Raw genomic sequence first — 17,027 nt, forward strand, 5'->3', positions numbered from 1 at the left:
AGTCAGTGTAGAGGTCAGAGTTCAGCTACAATCGGTAAAGATGAAGCTGGGAACCATTAGGTGGTGTTAGCACATCCCTTTTCCCGGACCAGTGGCAGTGCCATGGTTGCACGAAACCTCGTTTTTAAAGGTAACTGTATGTGTCGGAGTGCTATCTACCACATATTATGCTTTAAGATTGGTGAGACTGTCCTCTTTTTTTACAAAATTGAAACATATTGAAACAAATTTAAATAGTGGAAAATGTTTCACATATAGGATAGGATCTGTCTTTGTATAGGATCTATGAAATCAATTTTTTTTAATAGATAAAACATGTTAAAAAAATTCTAGAAAAACTGACAACAAACATCTGTCCTATATACGCAACCCCTAAAAAGTGCAGCTTCAAGTTCGACCTACACTTAGAGAACAAAAAGGACAAAACTTAGGTATGAATAGTGTGAAATCCTGTTTACCTAAATCTGGCACTATTCATAGTAGAGTTTACCTTTTTTGTTTCTATGCATGTAGATGGATTTTTGAGCTGAATCTTTTTGGAGTTGTAGATACAGCCCATAGGTATGTTCTATACAAGTTTCAGATTTTTATGAAATTTGTACAAATGAATTTTATAAGCTGATCCTACACCTAATGGGGCTATCCTATACAAGTCTTCCCCCCTATATATGCATACTAACAAACAAAAAATGCATAACATCTATCTTTTATCCTGCCTGCCTATTTTACCGGGGTCAACTTGAAACTACAAGCAATTAAGGTCTATCTTTTCGAATAGCCCGGAATAAAGCATTAAGTTTCATGAACACGCAATATCCTCAAACTATCATATATTCCCCTTATTTTTTCCTATCTGTCACCTTAGGAACACCTTAGGAATTCACAGGTTCAACATAATAATAAGCAATACACCTTATAGATTTTTTTTTTTGATAATGAGCGCTTTATAATACACCTTATAGATAAATACCAACCTCATATATATGATAAAACAATTTAAGTTCAGTACAGAAATCATGTCACTCGGGCCCTAGTAACAATCATCAAACATGGGAAAGGTGTATCAACACTCATACATGAATATCCTTAAGACAAACACTTCAAATCTCTATACATATGGATGATTACATGATCAATCTCATTCAAACCCCATCCACCTCTTAGTCCTAGAGAGAACTACTCACTCATGATGATGGAGAGTGAACACATGGTTGTTGGTGATGATGTTGGTTGCGATGATGATGATGAATCCCTCAAAATCCCCCTCTCCGCGGTGGAAAGCAGGATCAATATGTCCCCCGAAACGAGGATCGTGGATATAGCGGTGCTCTGTTTCGTGAAAATCTTCGTGCTTCTCGTAGGGTAGGTTTTAGGGTATATAAGACGTCACACGAAGGGGGAGGCGAGACGATGATCGAGGGCCAAACGGGCCCTGGTGGTGCGCCCTGTGCTGGTGGACGCGCCACTAGGCTTCATTTGGGCATCGTGGCTCCCCTCTTGTAATTCCAAGCTCCAAGTCCCTCCTTTAGGTGAAAAACTACCGTGGTATTTTTCCCTGATTTTATTTCCTGCGAACGGAAAGAAGACTTTTGCTAAAAACAACGTTAGATTCAGCAGTTTTATCCAATTATGCTGAGATTCCAGAGCAAATATTTGAGAAAAGTGCTTGGAAAAGTAAATACATTTGAGATGTATCAATTCCCCCAAGCTTTATGTGACGTCTTACATATGCTTCAACGATGCCAGCATTTAAACGACTGTACCGTCACACAAACATCAACATTCATATTTTAAAGACACATAGAATATTATTCATCATTGAATATGTGCCCCTTCCCTTGTCACCTCCCTAGCCGATGACACCGGAGGACCATCGCTGGGATCTACTTCGACTTATTCTTCATGGAGTGCTACCCAAATTCTACTCTTACAGTCTTACCTAGATCTAATCTAGTCGGGCTCGTGGTAGCACTGCCGGATCTTTATCTACACGCTTCCGCTTCGACGGTGTGCTTGGTCACACTTCAATGCGGTGTTCCTGATCAGGTACACATGGATACCGTGGAGGTGTTGCATGTGCAACACTAGTTCGTGGGATAATACATCTTCTGGCGACTAGACAAGTCTAGTTACGGGAATTGGCTCGCGTCTTAATCAACCTCGTCATCGATAACTTCCGCTAGATCGATCTACGAGGGTATGTATAGTTGCCTCTTCTCTCGCATATGATATTGGTTATGCGTAGGAATATTTTTGTTTTCTATGCGCGTTCCCTAAAAAAGACAACATCTGGCAGAGGAAAGGCGTCGAAGCCAGCATGAGAGAAGCCGCATACACAATGGATAGGGCAGCAAGGGCCAAAGAAATTCAAGAGCACGACATCCCTCAGCATAGCGGCCGCGGCACGGCGGCAGGGTAGCAGCGGCAGCGGTTATTTGGCGGGGCTGGGTCGCCGGGCGAGCTTGGGGGAAATGGAGGGGCCGGCGGCGTGAGCGTGCTGATGTTTCAGCTAGGTAGTTGGCTCTTGGCGTGCAGCCTCGGGTTTTCCAGCGCGTTGGAGCCGGTACACCAAATGTGACGTGCATGCTGCAATATCTCGCGCGCCTAAAAAACACTACCACGCGTGCAATTTTAGCGCCAGTTTCATCCTCCCGCGTACTTAATAGGTGATTTTTTTTTTCGATAATTGGTAGGCGATTGTTTCTGCCCGGGCGCTTTATACAACGTTTGTTGAAGATGCTCTTAGGTATGCTATTAGTGTGGTCACCGGTACTTAGCTCAAAGTTTTTTTTTTTTGCGGGTATACTTAGCTCAAAGTTGAACTGAATATACAAGTGGACACGCTAATTTAACACCCAGTCTAAGCGGAGCGTTAAGAGTAAAACACCAGATGATTCGTTGATGAATAAGAAGGATAGGATCATCTTGTTGAACACTGTATGTTGTACCGTTGCATTCTCTGTAACTATCCGATCCTAGTCTCTAGGGATAGCTTAGTCAAGGCCTTGCATGCACTTGTTCGTGCCCATGCATGTTTCACATGATGACCATTACCTGTGTACTTATAGCTGTATCTCGGCACCATAATACATTCAGTTGAGCCTTATTATTCTACTCATCTTTTCAATCAGATATTATTATTGGCCTACCATTGACGTAGAGGTTGGCCTGATCCTTCATATCTTTGACCAAGAATTTGGTTATTTCATCGGCTTGATTAGCAACAGCGAGACGCACCTCTCGTAGACTTTTAAGAGTCTCTATGCCGTAAATCCCTTCGAAAGCTTGAAAATTCATATCAATCCTCTCCAGCGCAGGCATTACCTCTTCTCCAGTAACTGCAAAGCTTAGTCTAGGCACAAGAGTTGCAAAGAAGCGAAGCATCTTCAGACTCTTGAATCCTCCAGGTGGAACAATGATCTCCCTATCAGTATGCTGTTTATTTTCCTCAAGGATGTCCACTATGTCACTATCATCCGTCCCTGCACTATGTGTAAACGTGAGACAAAACAATTTGTTCAGGTTCTGGATGAGACTGAAAGTTTCAGTCTGCAGAACTGTCACTGAAAGGGTCAGCTTGTAGAGATTGTCGAGATTTTGTATCCATATTGGGGTCCTTTCCATCTTGCCAGAGAGCTCTAGTGCAATGAGGTATCTTGGAGGAGCGGACATGGTGTCTAACGAGTTGATGAACTCAGAGCCCTCATCATTGATAGCCAGAGTCTGCAAGCCACAACTGCAAAGGTACTCAATGGCGGAGACCAATTGTTTGAAGGCCTTACTACCGTCCTTTATATTGAGCTTGTAAATTGCAAGCTTCCTTAGCCCTGTTAACTGATGAAGGCTTGCTACAGCTTCTGTGTCTTCATCTGTGATCTGAATCCCTGATAGTATACGAAGTGCTTTCATTGGCTCGTTATTTTTCTCCTGAGGTAACTTGAGTGCCTTAGGTGGGCTTTTACTCCCTCCAAGCATGCTACGGAGAAATTTGAGCTGGCCAAAGCTTTTGGGCAGCACCCCAACATTTGTCTCCCTTATGTCAAGAGTTTCCAGGTACTGGAGCTTCTCGATCTTGGACGGAATCTCGTAGATATCTGTCCGTCTTAGGCTCAAATACTTGAGCACAACCATTTTACATATGTCGTTCAGGTGCGTCTGCTCCAAACCCTTCCAACCCTCAAGATCTAGCACTTGTATTATCCCATTATTGAATGAATGGAAAGGCAGTCGCCGATTCTGGCTTCCGAAGACAGTAAGTGACCGAACCTGAGATAAGTTCATGCCTTTTGTCATATTCACATGATTGGAACCACTGCTTTGCATGGAGAGCCGACGGACTTTGTTGCTAGGAGTTGGCATCAGCCAGTGGCCACCAACTACTGTAATGAAATTCTCTTCGCCTGATTTGGACACAATGTATTCAAGAATCATGTCATGCACTTTGAAGGATTTTACCTTCCCATTGCTGCTGTGATCCACAGGACGTATTATCTTCCTGCCTATGAGCTGATTAAAGTATGTTTCTGCGACTTCCTCTGCAGTCAGCCCCTGCTTCTCTGTCACAAAACACTCCGATATCCATCGCCGAGTGAGGCGCTTCCTACTTATGGTCACGCCCTTGGGAAATATGCTCAGGTATAATGAGCAGGTCTTCAGGTCTGGAGGCAAGTCATTGTAGCAGTAATCAAGTATTCTTGTGACTCCATCCAAGGTAAGAGGAGATGCCTGCTCTGGAAATAATGATTTGAAAATTTTACTCCAATAGTCGCTCTTTTTTTCTGGGTTGCAGGCAACAAGACCAGCGATGCTGACTATGGTCAAAGGAAGACCCCCACAGAATTGACATATCTCTTCGAGAGCCTCTTTATTGTCACTGCTTATGTGGTTCTCGGATTCAGAAACACTATGATTAAGTGAGCCTTCAGAGTGATTATTATGTTCACTATTTCCATCAAGAGCTTCAGATCTCGCACTGACTGTTTCATGAACACTTAGGTTGAATAGACTGCTGGAGTCTTCACCGGTAAGAACACTAACTCTATGCAGATGATCAGTTCCATCTCTTTCAGAGCAAGATGCACCAACAGCCTGAAATCTTGTAGTGACTATTACTCTGCTATCTTCTATATTATCATGTGGCAAACAGTTTCTAATGTGCTCCCATGTTTCCGCAGACCATACATCATCAACCAAGAGGAGGTACCTGAAAACACAAGTGAAAAACAAGTACGAATGAGAAGAAAGACATGCTTACTTCTTTAAAAAAAAATGTGCGATGCATTTTAGATTTTGATAATGACATTCACGAAATTAGATTGATAATGACATGTCGACTAAATGTAATATGAATTGTAAGCCAAAAGACCATGTAGAGGTTTTGTATACAAAAATTATGAGTTTACTCGGTATATATACGAAAATAGCTAACGGAACCCGGGGACGGGCGAGGATGAAAACGCAGCTAATCAAAGAGCGCCACGCGGCTAATAAGTCTGTATTTTCAGCAGGTATACAATGTGTATATATTCCTTAATCACCGACATGCAGTAATTAGCATTAAATCCTCTGCCCCTTCCTCCTTCCATCCCCACCTTTCCCCCAGCCGCATCCCCTCTCCCCCTCATTAACCAAGCAGGTCGCCTCCGTTAGCCTGGGTGACGGCGGAGGCCGTGCTGCGCCTGAACGCGCGGCCGGAGCTCGCCCGTCTGACTCCTCAACCAGAACCGGCTGGGTCAAGGGGCGGCAAGGAAGTCCACTGATTTAGGCTGGAGGACCTCGTCGGGAGCAAGGCATGGTCTTCTCCATCGCTGGCCAGGAGGAGGAGATGGAGGTCGGGAATGTGGAGGTAAGGTGGGGCGGAGATGGCCCAGGAGCGGAGGAACTCCGCCGCGCCGACGACATCCGCTGATCCACTGCAGTGCTTCACGGCGCTCATTCTATCCATGTTTTTGTCATGTCCGATCTCGATCCTTTTTCTCTCTTGATTTTCTTTCGTTCTGTTCATATTTGTGGAGTTTTTTTTTCCGGATTTGCTTCTGATTCATGGATATCTCTATGAATTTGTGTTGAATCTAGACTGCTCTAAACTACTGTCACAAATCTGGAGTGAGTTTGCTCCGGTGTATGTTTCTCGGGTGAACATGAGCTTCTCTGTATCGACCATGATGACTCATTTCTTGTATAGATGGTTCTGTTTTTCGGTGTTAAAATTGTTGATGAGATTTTTGCAACAATCTGTAGAAAATGCACAAATATGATTTGTAAACAGAGGTCTCAAATAGCAATGCACAAATCTGATTCCTTGGTATTTTCCTTTGGAGGAACTTAGAATGAAGTTTGTGTCACACTAAATTGTCTCAGTTTGACTATTTACAGTTATAATTAGTATGTTACAAGTTTTCTTAGCATTGTACTGCTCTGAGAAATTTTGTTTTCTAGTACTAATACTCTGACATTTACCTTAACACTTGATGTATTTCATCTCGTATTCAACTGTATTAATTAGCTGCTATATTAAGTGTGAATCTAAGAGCACACATTGACGCTTCTGATTTAGACCTCGCGCGTAGCCGGGTTCCAAACGTGCGGGTCGGTATATATATGTTTATATTACTTACCTACTGTGCCTAGGGTTGCTACAAAATAAATACCTAGAATCTAAAACACTATCCCAGGTAGAGTGCACGGATTCCTTTTTGAAAAAGACTCATGTGAGTCAAAGTGGATTTTTTTTTTGGAGAGGATCATTCTTGACTGGTGGTAATGGCATGGTACCCGCTCTTTGGAAGATACATGATTGAGCCACACACATATGTTCCATGATTTACAAATACCTACATAATATTACAAAACTGAAACATCGTTTTTTTTTGCCTAATGTTATGTCGAAAGTCCCACTGAACATCGGTTTCAGGGGGGCCTTATTCTGTCGCAAGTTAACACCTTGCACTTAGTCCAGTGGTTGATTGCAATTAAAATGAGACCGGTACGTTAAAAACACTTCTGGGACATTTATGATGAAATCTTGTTCAAACGAGTTCTCTTAACAAAAATTAACCTTGAAAAGCTAAATTATAATGTGAATAAGAAGTGTCCTCACAAAGCAAATAATACAAATTAGAAGGAAGAATATGTGCGATTTCTACGAAAGGTGGCAAGATTATATCTTGAACAGTTATGTATTAGGACCTTTGACGCAAATTGATGCGGCTCTAACTCTATAGAGATTACTTCTCAATAAAATTTCTTTCAAATTTAGTAAAATTTCGAAATGAACTTATATGTAAGGACATGTCACCACATAGTAAATCAATACCCATCATTATATAATATTGTTCAAAGGAAAAACGACACTGTAGCCAACGTGTTAGCTTCTGTTCAAATAAACATTGGCTTTAGAAGGTTCTTACCTGGTAATAAATGGGCTCATTGGGTGCACTTGTGCCAACGCCTAATGACAATAAATCTAGTTGAGGAGCCAGATAAATTTGTTTGGAAGGTCTCAAATACGGGTGACTTCACTGTGAAGTCTATGTATGCTGATCAAATGAATGGCCACACTACTTTTCTACATAAGTACTTTTGTAAATTAAAATTACCGCTTAAGATAAAAATATTTATGTGGTTCCTTCATAAAAAGTACTTCTTACAAAAGATAACCTTGCTAAAAGAAATTGGGATGGGAGTACAAAATGTTGCTTTTTTTATTCTAATGAGACCATTGAACATTTATTTCTTGCATGCCCTTTTGCACGTCTAGTTTGGAGGATAGTTTATGCAACTTCTAGTATACCTCCACCAATCAATATCACCAATATGTTTGATAATTGGTTTAATGGAATAGACATGAAAACCAAAGCTAGGATACAATATTTGGTCAATCTGTGCAGAGAAATAACGGATTACGTAACAATTATTGCTTTACGAAAAATCAAGGCAATGGATTAAAGGTACCTCTTTCCATGCAGGCGCGTTTTCAGTTCTTCAACAAGTTGGTCACGGCTCATTGCTTCTATTTTGTTCTTCACAGAATTGGAGCTGCCGCCACTGCCTTGATACTTCAATGGCAGAAATCGCTTCACTGCGCTCATAATGTCTGCAGCAAGGCTCTTCTCCAACCGCCTCCCAGTGCTTTCCTGCTCCAGTTCCCTTTCATGGGTCTTGATCTGCGCTGGAGTATCAGTGGGTTTGATCTGACCCAGAATATCCCTGAGGACTTGATCTTCGTCATAGTTCTGGGAGACAGTGACTAATGCCCGGCAGTCGAATTCATTCCTGAATTCCACGTACAATGCTGTCGCTATGGTTGTCTTTCCCACACCACCAAAACCAACTATGGACAGAACAGATCGATGCTTTACAGAGTCACTATGTTTCTTTAGCCACTCCCTAAGATTGGTCATGTTCGTCACCGCGCCCACGGGCTGCTCCGTGTGGATGAGCTGACGCTTGGTGATTAGGTGCTCTGCAATGCTGCCCGTTGTTGCAGAGCTGCCAATGTTGCCGTTGCCGTTGCCACTGAATGGGGTTGGATTGTCCAGTCCATATCTGCTGCGTCGTTCAGCAATCTGCTGTGCTCGGACCTTGAGCTCAGAGATCTTCGAAGCAATTTCACGGCGAGGCCAGAACGTCCACAGCTCGTGGACTCTGGTTACTATGAAGGAGCATCTGGCATCGCTGAGGGAATCGTGAGGGAGGCGGTGGGCAAAGTCGTCGATGCAATCTTCCATGTCATAAGCCATGTCCCGGATTTGCTTCATCCAATCCTTGAGTCGGCGGTCGCGCCCGTCCCGGGTAGAGCCCAGGTCGCCAAGGAACGCCTGCATGGTGGCGAGCTCGTCACTGATGTACTGGATGTCACCACGGACGCCACGGATAACAGTGTACTCTTGGGCAAGAAGGCCGCCCAGCTTGCCCAGAAGAGATTTCATGGTGGCATCCGAGGCACCCACCACAAACTCCATCTTCTCTTTCTCTACTGATGTCCACAACTAATGCCCCTCCAATTGTTTCCAAATGCATCAAAGTATGACCAAGTTGCAGGAAGATCAGACCATGTGCACTTCCATTACCTGATAAACGTATAAATAACTTCGTCAGGGTCACCATCATTGTGTGTAAAAAAGAAAGGAGCAGGGTAACCATAACTGTATATAAGAATGAGTACTTTATTTTTATTTTATGATTATTGGAGTCTGCTCGTGTATCTCTACCATATATTATTTATTACTATAAATATATGTGGTGCGGTGTTGATTGTTAAAAAAAAGGACCGCATGCTTTAGAAGGTCTAAGTTATACATCAACTTGACCAGCGAAAGAGATTTTATGGCACAAAATTACAACATTAATCGGCCAAAACGCTGATGGCCTAAGGTTGGGGCCATCGACACCGTCAAGAGTTGCCCACAGAAGAAAACAGGCCGTCAGCATAGCCGGAGCTAAACCGACAACCATCATCAGCACAAATTAGCCGTCGCTTTACGTGAAGCTATACCGATGGCTACCATTGGCACGCCACGGCCGTCGCCACATGCTGCCCCCACGTGGCGCTGGCGAGCCCGCAGGAGATGGAAGCTCGACGGTGTCAAACATACGCCGACGGCCTAACGGAGGACTGTAAGGATAGCTCATATCAAGGCTATCTCATGCACCGTCAGATGGCCGTCGGTTAGTACACCGCGCCGATGGCCAGCGAATGCCGATGGGTGCTCTAGGCTGTTGGCACATGTCAACTACACCGACAAGCGAGCTATGCCGACGGTTCTCCAGCTGTGTCGATGGTCGCTTATTCTGATGATCCTAAGCCGACGGTGGCCGCACATCGGTTGTTGGAGTACTGCTCCTAGTGAGTTCACCCACCATCAACAACGTCAAAGTGTCAAAAATGCTAGTTGGCAGAGGGGCCGGACTCAATCTTCTCTCTTCTAGGATGGTGGAGAAGTTGTAGGTTCAAGTTTTAGATTTCACACACACACACGTAGCTACATCCATTACCTACGTGCAAATGTTTTTTTGTGGAAATTTCTGAAGTCTCAAAGCATGTGTTGAAAATTAAGTTCACCTGACCGTGGGTGCACAAAATTTCTATTGACTGCAATATTGAGTTCACCATACCTTTGATGCACAAAATTTCAACACTATAATGTTCAAAAAATACGTGTTGAAAAATACTGATATTGACTTTTCCCAAGGACCCCACAACTATCTTCATATTGGCCTTGGGTGCATAAAATCACTCCTACCATGTCATCATACAACAGTATCATGCATATGTATATCAATGCATACTATTATATAGTAGTTCTTCGGTTCCATTCTAATTGATTCTAGTTTAGTATAACTTTGTACTAATTATAGTCAATTAAACAGAAACAGAGGGAGTAGTATTATAGTCTCCTTTTATTTATTGATTAGTAGAATATTAATGCAAACATGTACAAAATATATTTTACATTTATTTTTCTAGTTATTCATGCTATAATACGGTATCTACCTATAATAAAACTACGATACGATCTATGATACCCCACAATGGGTAGTCTTATGTCATGGTGGGAGGGAGGATGATCGGTCCGTTTCAATTGATGATTTTTTTTTGAGTAACGAGCAGGAGCACAGCCCTTTTCATCAAGTAAGAGGGAAAACCCCCACCAAACTATACATAGAGGGCATATTTATATTAAGGTGGAATATGCTAGAAACCACCCTAAAAAACAAAAAGGCCTAATCCACGCCCGCAAGGATGGCTGGGCCGAAGCCAATGAAAGCATGCTCGGGATGTCTTTCCTGGCAATTTGTGCTAGGTAAGTGAAACAATGTCCCATGAAGATCCATTGATTACGCTTATTCCAGGTGTTCCAAAGAACATAGATGAAACAACCGTTGATGCGCCTTTCCTCCTTTTGAGGCTTTTGGACAATCACCAATCGTTGGCGGAGGGGAAATTCTAGAAAGAGTTTTCGAACTTCGACTATGGAGATTTTAGATAATTCCTGTGGTGATTTTCATACCAAACTCTATATTTGGAATAAGTTTGATAACTTCATATGGAGTTTGGTTTTCGTCTATGGGGTTGCCTAGGATGCTGTTAAGCCCGCTTTTCTTCGAGAGTTGGTAAATCCGGCCAAGGACAATCCGTACCCTATCATTATAGGAGGGGATTTCAACTTGCTCAGATTTCCTCAGGAGAAGAGCAGGAGCAGGTTTGACACACATTGGCCTTTCTTATACAATGCTGTCATCGATAGTTTGGATTTGAGAGAGGTGACAATGCTCGGGAGGCGGTTTACTTGGGCTAACAGTCTCCTGGAGCCTACATACGAGAAGTTGGATCGAGTACTAATGGACTCAGACTGGGAGCTTAAGTTCCCTCTAGTCTCCATATAAGTTCTTCCTCAAATCAAGGCTCTGTCGGATCATGCTCCAATTTTATTAATTACTGGGATGCCAGTTCCGCAACGTAGACGTCCGTTATCAAATTTGAACTTGGATGGCTACTTCGGGATGGCTTTTTAGACATGGTTAAATTCATTTGGGATAAGCTGGTTCTTGGGAAAACCCCAATCCAAAGGTGGAATAACAAACTATGTTCGATGCGTAGATACCTTGGGGGGTGGGCTAAGAACATGACTGAGCAGCTTAGGCAAGAGAAACTCAGCCTATCATCATACATTGATGATTTAGAGGCAATCGCTGAGGTACGACCGCTGACTGCGATGATATTCCCTAAGTGACTACAGAAGAAAATGCTTTTCTAGTCTATCCCGAGGAGGAAATTAAGAAAGCGGTATTTCTGATGGAACACAACCGAACTGGATGGTTTCCCGGCTGAATTTTATCAGACTTTGGAATGTAGTGAAGGCTGACTTATTGGAGTTGTTTGCGGAGCTCCATGCGGGATAGCTTGATTTGTTCCGTATCAACTTCGATGAAATCATTCTTTCACTAAAAGTTATTGATGCGGAACGGATTCAGCAATATAAACCCATATACTTACTAAACGTTTGTTTTAAAAATTTCACAAAAGTTGCAACTATTAGACTTAATTCTGTGGCAGATCATGTGGTGCGCCCTTCTCAGACGCCTTTCATGCAAGGTAGATACATCCTAGATGGGGTTGTCACTTTGCATAAACAATCTATGCGATGCATCGTAAAAAGTTGAATGGGGTCATACTCAAAATCGACTTTGAAAAATCCTATGATAAAGTTAAATGGTATTTTCTTCAACAAACTCTTTGGATGAAAGGATTTTCTGATGAGTGGCACACTCTAATTAATAGCTTCGTTTTTGGTGGGAGTGTTGCCATAAAAGTTAATGATGAACTTGGTAAATACTTCCAAACGAAAAAAGGATGAAGGCAAGGTGATCCACTTTCCCCAATGCATTTTAACATTGTGGCGGATATGCTTGCAATTATAATTGACCACGCTAAGTTCGATGGCCAAATTGAAGGTGTGGTTCCCCACTAGGTTGATGGGGGTTTATCTATCCTTCAGTATGCTGATGATACAATTCTTTTTATGGATCATGATTTGGCAAAGGGGCGGAACCTGAAGTTAAATCTTTCAGCGTTCGAGCTGTTACCAAGTCTTAATATTAACTTTCATAAAAGTGAATTCCTTTGTTTCGGCGATGCCTACGATGATGTCAATCTTTACGCCGAGTTATTCGGATGTGGGATTGGCTATTTTTCAATTAGGTATCTTGGCATTCTGAACACCATCGAAGACTAACGTTGGCTGAATGGAAAATCGTTGAAGAACGACTTCAGAAGTGTCTTAGTAGTTTGAAAGGAAAGCTACTATCCCTTGGGGGGAAATTGGTTCTCATAAATTCAGTAATCACCAATATGGTACTGTGTATGATTTCATTCTTCCAGTTACCGAAAGGGGTCTTACACATATTGGATTACTTCCGATCGAGATTTTATTGGCAAGGGGATAGTGAGAAGAAAAAATACAGGTTGACAAAATGGAGTGTTGTATGCCGTCCAAAAGATCAAGATGGACTTGGTGTCCATGATCTGGAAGTTAAAAATAGGGCCTTGCTAGGAAAATGGCTGGCCATGTTATTAACGGAGGACGGTGTATAACAACAATTACTGCGGAAAAAGTATCTAGGCTCAAAGGCGATTTCCCAGGATATTTGAAAACCGGTGGATCCGCACTTCTGGGCTGGCATTATGGCAATAAAAAAGCACTTTTTCCCATTTGGTTCCATCTCCATTAGGACTGGGGCGGAGATACGGTATTGGGAGGATCGTTGGTTGGGAATAACCACTCTTCATGAACACTATTCCGCTTTGTACAATATTGTTCGTTACAAGGGAGACACCCTTCAAAAGGTGATGGAATCTTATCCCCACCTCGGTAACGTTCAGACGTGACCTTATTGGCCCCCGGCTTAACTCTTGGAACGAGCTGCTTCAGCGGCTAGAGTCAATACAGTTGGTTCTGGGGGTCGATGAATTCCGGTGGAGTCTCACCAAGAATGGTATATTCTCGGTATCTTCTATGTACAAAGCCCTTTGCATTCCTACTTAACCGCTCGTAAATAACAAATCCATCTGAAAGATCAAGATACCTCTAAAAACTAAGGTGTGTGCATGATATTTTCATCGAGGTGTGATTCTCACTAAAGATAACATTGCAAACACAACTGGCATGGTTGTAAGAAATGTGTGCTCTGTTACGAAGAAGAGACAATAAAACACCTTTTTTTCAATTGTCGGGTTGCTAGATCTATATGGTTAATCATTCAAATAGGATCTACCCTATATCCACCCCGTAGTATTGCTAACATTTTTGGCAACTGGCTAAATGAGGTGGATTCTAGGTATAAAACGATTATCCTAGTGGGAACGATTGCAGTTGTATGATCGCTTTAGCTGTGTAGAAATGACAAAAATTTTAATGATAAAAATTGTTATTTATAGGTGTACCGCTATGCTCCGCTCATGGTCGCCGCTTCAACGCTTACAGGACCGAGACCTATTTATAAAGGTGTCTACATGGTTGGATAACACGGCCAAAAAATTTATTTCACAACATGGGTGGCTGCATAGCCGTAGGATTGAGACCAATGGAACGGTTGACTAGTTGGTTTTTCTCCTTTTGTTCTTTCTGTACTCCTTTTACTTGGATTCTAAATTCTCAAAACTGTTGTGTGCATCTTAGTTATGCAGACTATGTGTAATGCTTGATCTTCGAGTAATAAAACGTCTTTTATGAAAAAAAATTGTGGTCATTGTCCTAAAATTACGCCAACTTCCCTATAGCAATGTGAAAGAATAGTTTTTACACAGATGATCGGGCGGTAGATTTTTGGTGCACGGAGGCACAAATGACAAGATGGGTCATGTGGACACCCCTAGATGGCTTCCCAAAAACTGCACACGGTAGGCCAAGCTCGCGCCGTACATCCCATGCCTCAATGTATTGCGCGTGCAGGGACACTGGCCGGTAGTTGGAGAACAGACTAGCTATTGTTATTTAGAGCATCTCTACCGGCGTCCCTGATACCGCCCCGATAGCATTTTGGGAGTCGGAGTGAAAATGGGCTTGTATCGGCCCGCCTCATACGGTGCCAGCCAATTTTGGAGCCCAGTAGAATCGCCGGCAACCCCGTGACGGCTCCTTCACCAAGGGCGCGAATCAGGCGCGCCGGCGCTTCGCAAGGCTGAATGTTTTGGGCGTGGGAGCCGCCTGTCAGCCACACATCCCAAAAGTCGACGCTAGCGGGGAGTGGCGGGGCTGACGCGTCAGCGGTTCATTCAATTTTAACCTAACTGTCGCCTACCTCGCGATGGGAGTTAATTGGGGCGCAGCGGCGGTGCAGTTTCCGCAGACGCGCAGCGAACCGTCCCCTTGCTCTTCGTGCCGCCGTTAATGAGCGCCACCGCTCCCCCGCCTCCCTCCGGCCTATAAAAGGGTCGCCTCTCATCGTGTCTCTCACGCATAAACCCTAGCGCCTCTCTCCCCAACCCTAGCCGCCACCATATGAAAAGACGACGCCATGTCTGGTCGAGGTCGAAGTCGCGGCCGTGGTTGTGGCCGTGGCCGCGGTAGAGGTGCACACACTCCGTCGCCTGCGACGCCGTCGTCTTCATCGTCGAAGATGGACGAGGAGGGGCCCGTGCTGTTCGAGTTCGTCCTCGTCCTCAAGGGCGACCCACGCGGCATCCAGAGGCTGCCGGACACCTTCGCCGACTTCGTCGCCGGCGACGACCGCCCGGGCACGCTGCATCTGCGGGAGGATTCGTGCGGCTACTATCGGTGGATCGTGGACGTGATCTACGACGCGCGCGGCAAGATGTACCTCCACATCGGCTAGGAGAAGTTCGCGCACCACCACAACCTCCAAGCCGGCTTCGTGCTCGTGTTCTCCTACTTCGGTGACATGGACATGAGCGTCAAGGTGTTCGACAACACGCGTTGCCGCCAGAACTACCACGTCGACAACGCCGAGGAGGACGACTGACGAGTGTTATTTCTTTGCAGCGAATATCGGCTCACATGTTTTCGGATGTTCTTCATCGTAAGAACCAATAGGGGCACCCTCGGCAGCTGGATTTTCCAGTTTGGGTGACTGGGTGTGCCCTCTAGTGTTCTTTCTTGGCAGCGAACACACGAAACCTGTGATGACCGGCCTAGTTAGGTTTAGTTTTTTTGCAATGTTTTATATTTGTTCAAACTATGTATTAGTTTGTGAAAAACCATGTTCCAAACTATATCTTCATGTAAACCACGTTCCCAATTATGTATTAGTTTATGGAATAAAACATTTCTTATTTAATTTTCTATACATTTATTTATGATTTTAATACAAAACATCTATCGGGCTGCCGTTTTGGGGGCGCCGGTGTGGGAACAACTCCCTCAAATAGAGGATGTAGTGCCGGCATCTTCCAAACGGAGTTGCTGGCGCCCCTGCCGGCGCCTATTTGGGGGCTACCGGTCGAGATGCTCTTAAAGCTTTGAATCGTGTCTCCAAATCGTGGTCGAGCACTCGAGCTATTTGCACTTGAGAGAGTGGTGGCTCAGAATTTCCTTTTATTTCCAGGCAACAATTCAGAGGGCACGCAAACGGCGAAAATTAATCCCCGACTCCATGATTTCGGACCGAATTCTATGCATGCAAAGCAGTGTAGGAGTTACCGAATATTATTTGTTTGTGCATGTGCAGGGTCGATGACTAGTTTTGATCGGTAAGAAATTGATGGAAGGTAATTTTGAGGCAACAAATAAACGATGCATTAGGACTTGCAAAGCTGGTTAAGAAGAAGATCTTCGTTAACCCCACAGAGAAATTGAGATCAAGCAAATTATGACGAGAGTGGGAACATGACAAGGAAACAAGCTCCGTAGAGAATCAATAAGCTAGGAAACGATGGGATACATCCAGCATCGATGGCCGGGGCAGTGAAGCAATAAGCTACGAAACGAAAGAAAAGAGGAGAGCGCACCTGCGAATCAGCCCTTGGCTAGGCGGCTGGAGTCGAACGCATTGCCAGCTCTTTTTTCGATAAAGAGGATCTTAGCAAGCACATGGAAGGTTCGATCCAACAAGGTCTGGCATCTGATTGTACAGTAATCAAGGAATTGGTGGAGATCATATACCTCGAGATGTTCAATATGTAGACTTTTCCTATATATGTTACGTGGCTACTGAATTGAATGGAAACAATCACAAGAGCTATATATGACCTTGCGCACGTCATTTTCCACTGCAACGACGACTGAAGCCACGGCAAGGAAACAATGAGCTACTGGATAAACAAAGGAACGAAGACGACCAGAAGCAGAGATGGAGCAGAGGACGCATCTTCGAAGGCGACCGTAGCAGGTGAGCTGCCTTTTGGCTGGAGACGGCGACCGTAACTCTGTCTGTGGCGCTTTGTTGTGGGTTCCTGTACTAAATTGCAGAATAGTTGAGGAGCCTGGCTTTACCCTTTTTTTTTTTTGAGAAACATAATATAAACATAGAAGCTTATATACACGCGCATATACTCACCCATATGAACG

General features: G+C 43.8%; 1 protein-coding gene across 2 annotated transcripts; it reads right to left on the bottom strand.

Moving 5' to 3' along the window:
* Nucleotides 1-2,897: 2,897 nt before the first annotated feature.
* Nucleotides 2,898-16,747, bottom strand: LOC124680340 (disease resistance protein Pik-2-like). 2 transcript variants are annotated; one of them, XM_047215412.1, is made up of 4 exons: nt 16,710-16,747; nt 16,469-16,581; nt 7,954-9,071; nt 2,898-5,203 (listed from the first exon to the last, which is right to left on the bottom strand). In XM_047215412.1, exons 3-4 carry the CDS (start codon nt 8,961-8,963, stop codon nt 3,124-3,126), a joined length of 3,090 nt encoding a protein of 1,029 aa, XP_047071368.1. In that variant the 5' UTR covers nt 8,964-9,071; nt 16,469-16,581; nt 16,710-16,747; the 3' UTR covers nt 2,898-3,123. The 2 variants fall into 2 exon arrangements, with proteins under 2 accessions (XP_047071368.1, XP_047071367.1); XM_047215411.1 differs by having other exon boundaries at nt 16,469-16,738.
* Nucleotides 16,748-17,027: the final 280 nt, after the last annotated feature.

This window comes from Lolium rigidum, unplaced genomic scaffold (assembly GCF_022539505.1).
Source record: "Lolium rigidum isolate FL_2022 unplaced genomic scaffold, APGP_CSIRO_Lrig_0.1 contig_13061_1, whole genome shotgun sequence".
Taxonomy (NCBI): domain Eukaryota; kingdom Viridiplantae; phylum Streptophyta; class Magnoliopsida; order Poales; family Poaceae; genus Lolium; species Lolium rigidum.

What these genes read in the sequence shown, in the direction of transcription:
- LOC124680340 (XM_047215412.1), bottom strand. Translation starts at nt 8,963, where the DNA reads ATGGAGTTTGTGGTGGGTGCCTCGGATGCCACCATGAAATCTCTTCTG. An exon ending in ACGCGCCTGCATGGAAAGAG is followed by an intron (nt 5,204 to 7,953) that starts GTACCTTTAATC and finishes TTGTGTTTTCAG; the next exon opens with GTACCTCCTCTTGGTTGATG.